This window comes from Oryzias melastigma, linkage group LG12 (genome assembly GCF_002922805.2).
Source record: "Oryzias melastigma strain HK-1 linkage group LG12, ASM292280v2, whole genome shotgun sequence".
Classification (NCBI taxonomy): Eukaryota; Metazoa; Chordata; class Actinopteri; order Beloniformes; family Adrianichthyidae; genus Oryzias; species Oryzias melastigma.
The window spans coordinates 12,689,329-12,693,335 of record NC_050523.1 but is presented as its reverse complement, the minus strand read 5'-3'; the positions used below and the strand labels follow the sequence as shown (position 1 = coordinate 12,693,335).

The window sequence follows — 4,007 nt, the reverse complement described above, 5'->3', positions numbered from 1 at the left end:
ACGTCTTTCATTGTAATAAATTAAGTATCATCTTGTCAGCATTTTAAACCGATGCAAGTATCGCCAAACGAAATATCACGATATATCGTCAAATCGATTTCTCCCTACACCCCTAGTTCTTACCAAAAGTCTGCAGGTTTTTATCAAGCCAGTGTTCTAACTTTTAACAAAACAAATGTGCTTCACTTCTCTTTTCTTACTAAAGTACCCACCAGGCTACTTGGCTGCCATGGCTAACAAAACAAAGAAGGAGGCCTGCGCTAGGCCCGGCCGCGGTGGACGCAGCAAGCACTATTCTTGTCGGGGGAGGCCACGGAGACGAAAGATCAAGGAGAGACAGCTGAGTGATGAGGAGGAAGACGAAGAGGAGGAGCCCATAGAAGCAGATATGCAAGAGGATACGCATCAAAGTAATGGAGAGCAGAAGACAAACGGAGATAATGGTGGGTGCTTTTAGAGATGATGCTCAAAGCAGGTCAGGAAAGGTCTTGTGAGGAGAGTACAGGTGAGAGCTGTGATCTCCATGAATTCTCTTTAGGAGCTTATAATAAAGCAGGCAAAAAGGTTTTTAAAGTGTTTTTGTTTTCCTGCAAACCACTTGAAGTTTTTTTGTGTCTTTGACAGAATTGCCAGCAGAGGCAGACCCTCCATCCAAACGAGTTAAAATAGAGGAGACCTTTCAGCTTACGGAGCAGCAGCAGCAGCTGATCCAAGAGGACACGGCCAACAAGAAACTCTGGGACGAAGCCATGGAGCACCTCAAAGAGGGGCCGGTATGCTGCACCTCCTACATTTTCCTAAATTCTGAGATCTCTCTTTTTATTCAATAAAGCAGTTGAATAGTAGTAGACATTGTATTCATTTTGTTGTATTCTTGTTTGTGTTTTACAGAATTTCCTGCAGAAGATGGAGCAGATCTTCATGTGTGTGTGCTGCCAGGAGCTGGCCTTCCAGCCAGTCACTACTGTCTGCTCACACAACGTTTGCAAGGTAGTTTTAGGCTTATTCTCATATGACCACTTAAGTAAAGAGCAAATATTTTCAACAAACCACATTTTAGAATTCACACTTTTTTTTATTTATTTTTTATTTAACCTTTATTTAACCTGGGAAGTCCTTAAAAAAATCTATTTTTCAAAGGAGCGCTTTAAATAAAAAATATTATACATAAGCTAGTTATATTAGCCTGCATTAACCAATGCATTGTGGTTAAGATAGTCCTTTTATTCGTCCCACATTGGGGAAATTCCAGTGTAACAGCAGCAGCATTACAGATAGAAATAGAGATGGGTGGTTTTTACAAAGGTCAGAGAAAAACAAATTGAAAAAAGATGAGACAAGTCACATTTTTACAAAAAAAAAATCAGATAGATCAAAGTTATGCTTTTAGATCTTTCTTACTTAAATAGCAAATTCCTGGATTAGAAGGTCCCCTTCATAATAGCTATAATCCTTTTTACATCCTTTTTCATTGGAAGTTGTCACTACAATGCTTATTGCAGATGCCGGTGTGTATATGGCATAAGCAGGACAACTGAGGCTTCACCTGGTGAGCATGTTAGAAGAAAATACTGATCCAAATCTCATGTATTTGTGTCTAACCAGACCTGCCTCCAGCGGTCGTTCCGCGCTCAAGTGTACACCTGCCCCGCCTGCCGCCACGACCTGGGCAAAGACTATGTGATGATCCAAAACAAGGCCCTGCAGGTTCTCCTGGACCAGTTCTTTCCCGGCTACAGCAAAGGCCGATGAGGTCCAGAACCGTACAACACGCTCGCACATAAGCATCCATCCTGTGCACCCTCCTATACTGTCAAGTACCTAGAGCTCCACTTTGAAATGCACTGCACTCACATATTTCCTATCCCACGGGCCAGATGCATATTGCATATTACAGCCATTTATGTATACAATCATTCATACACAAACAACCTCAGTAGGGACTTGACCTCATCTGCACAACTTGGACTGTCTTCTCTGACATCACCAGCCTGAAATTCAAACCGAGGACCTTTTTTTTCTCCAAGCCCCCTCCATCCTGCCTGCCACAGAAGCTGGCAGAGAGCAAAACGCACAAAAAATGACCCCCAACTCACATTCCCTTCATTTAAATTCCTGCCAACCTGTTTGCATTTTGGGTACCATGTGTGCAAGTTTTACACCAAATACTGAGCTCGTATTTCAGTGCACCGGGCTGGGAAACCACCTTTGACTCAGAGATGCCATTAGGTTGGATTTGTTAGAATTGCATACATTTAGGGGAACGACAGTTTGTCATAAAGATGTAGCACTATATTAGTGGACTTTTATTTTTTTGGGAGGGCCAGTTGAGAGGATTTGCCTGGAGTTAAAGCCATTGTTTTGCCTTCATCGAACAGGGTTTACTGTAGCCTCACAGGAGAAAACGGCATCGGAAAACAACCATTAGCTTCTCCTAAAGGGGCTGGAAGCTCCTTGGGATTCAGTGATGAGTCAGAAACACATAAAGCTAGAAAATAAGTTAAAAGTGGTCGTAGGTACCAGACCGTCCAAGCGTCATTGGTTTGTTCTAGTTTGTATCTATATGGGCCAAATGAAAATGATTAAGTTTCAGTGTTTTGCAGGAAATCCTGATCTTTTTTTTGCAAATACTTTAAATGTACATCAAACATTTAGTGAAATTAATCTGGAACAATCCAATTAGATTTTCAGAAAAAACAAACAAAAAAATAGATTTTTCTCTGTGGATATTTGTCCCAAAAACATATCTTTAAATTCCATAAACCATGATTTATGTGGACAAAAATACACTTTCTTCAGTGTGCCGTTGTCATGAATTCGGGGTGACATCAAAGTTGATCGTGTGAATATTTTAAGCATTTTATTTTGTTTTAAAACAGAAAAAAAGTCTCTGCAGATGAGGGAGAATGCATCTCCCAAACTGCCAGAAATATTTCAGACGATTCTTTTTAAAACAAATTCGTCTGTGTCACGCTTGTCTAGTGCCTTCGATCTAAAACGGTTCAAATTAAGGAGGCCATCGACCTCACGCCACAATCAGCAGAGCAACCAAACCCTGCCCATGGGGAGGTTGCAGAAAAATAAAAAAATCTCAAGAACAGAGTACATGTTCATTCAAAACTGCAACAAAAATGTATTCCAATGACAAAAATAGTACCTTAAAATCATACAAACATGCCTCCTGTTCCATCCTTGCATGAACCTTTTAGGGTAACTCATAAGAAATTTTATAAAATAATAAATATTTTGTTAGTGTTTTCAAAAAAATAAATCAAAAATATTTTGTAGAAATAAAGATTAGTGGACTTTCAGAATAATTGAATGGTTTCATTTCCACTAAAAAAAAGTGATAAAAAGTGAAAAACAATCTAACGTTTCAGAAAAAAAAAAACATTCATAAAATTGTTTTATTTTGGTAGGACGTTTTTGTACAAGTTGCTTATCCTATTAATACTTTACTGCAAGTTTAGTTAAGTATTAAACATGTAAATGGACTTGGAAGCAAAAGAACGTCATGACTGCCTCTACCGTTTTCACAATAATCATTCAGACATATTTGACTATAGAAACTTTTTGTTTTACATTTTATTTTTGGACTTAATGAATCCAGCTGGAAACAATGTAGCTTTTAGATTTCACTCTTTTTTTTAAGTGAATGGGTAGACTGAATCTCCTTGGAGCAGCTGGAACAGTTTTGCATCTTGTGCACAAATGGTTCTTTAAAGTGTCCTGGGTTGGCAGGTCTAATAGCAACCAAAAATCCAAACGCATCGCGGAGAAACCGCGGCGGTCTCCGGATCGATCCCTGCCACCGTTTTGAGTTGGGAAAATGCACCACCCCTTGTTCGAGCTCTTTGTTTCATTTTTAAACGCTAAATTCTGTTCTACGTAACGCTTAACTGAAGCTAGTTTCACCCGATTTCCTAACCCTTCGTTGATGTAAAGGTCATAGGTTGTTCCTGGCACTCCCACTCATCTCAGGCTGTTTTTTTTTTTATTTTTTTTTT

The 4,007-nt window shown here is 39.4% G+C and overlaps 1 protein-coding gene across 1 annotated transcript in view; it reads left to right on the top strand.

The window, feature by feature from the left end:
- The window catches only part of LOC112163073 (E3 ubiquitin-protein ligase UHRF2), a 24,892-nt gene extending 21,650 nt beyond the window's left edge, over nucleotides 1-3,242 (top strand). Inside the window, exons 13-16 of the mRNA XM_024299202.2 lie at nucleotides 206-443; nucleotides 625-773; nucleotides 892-990; nucleotides 1,606-3,242. Coding sequence (XP_024154970.1) covers nucleotides 206-443; nucleotides 625-773; nucleotides 892-990; nucleotides 1,606-1,752 — 633 coding nt within the window. The 3' untranslated portion in view covers nucleotides 1,753-3,242. The remainder of the gene's footprint in view (nucleotides 1-205; nucleotides 444-624; nucleotides 774-891; nucleotides 991-1,605) is intronic.
- Nucleotides 3,243-4,007: the final 765 nt, after the last annotated feature.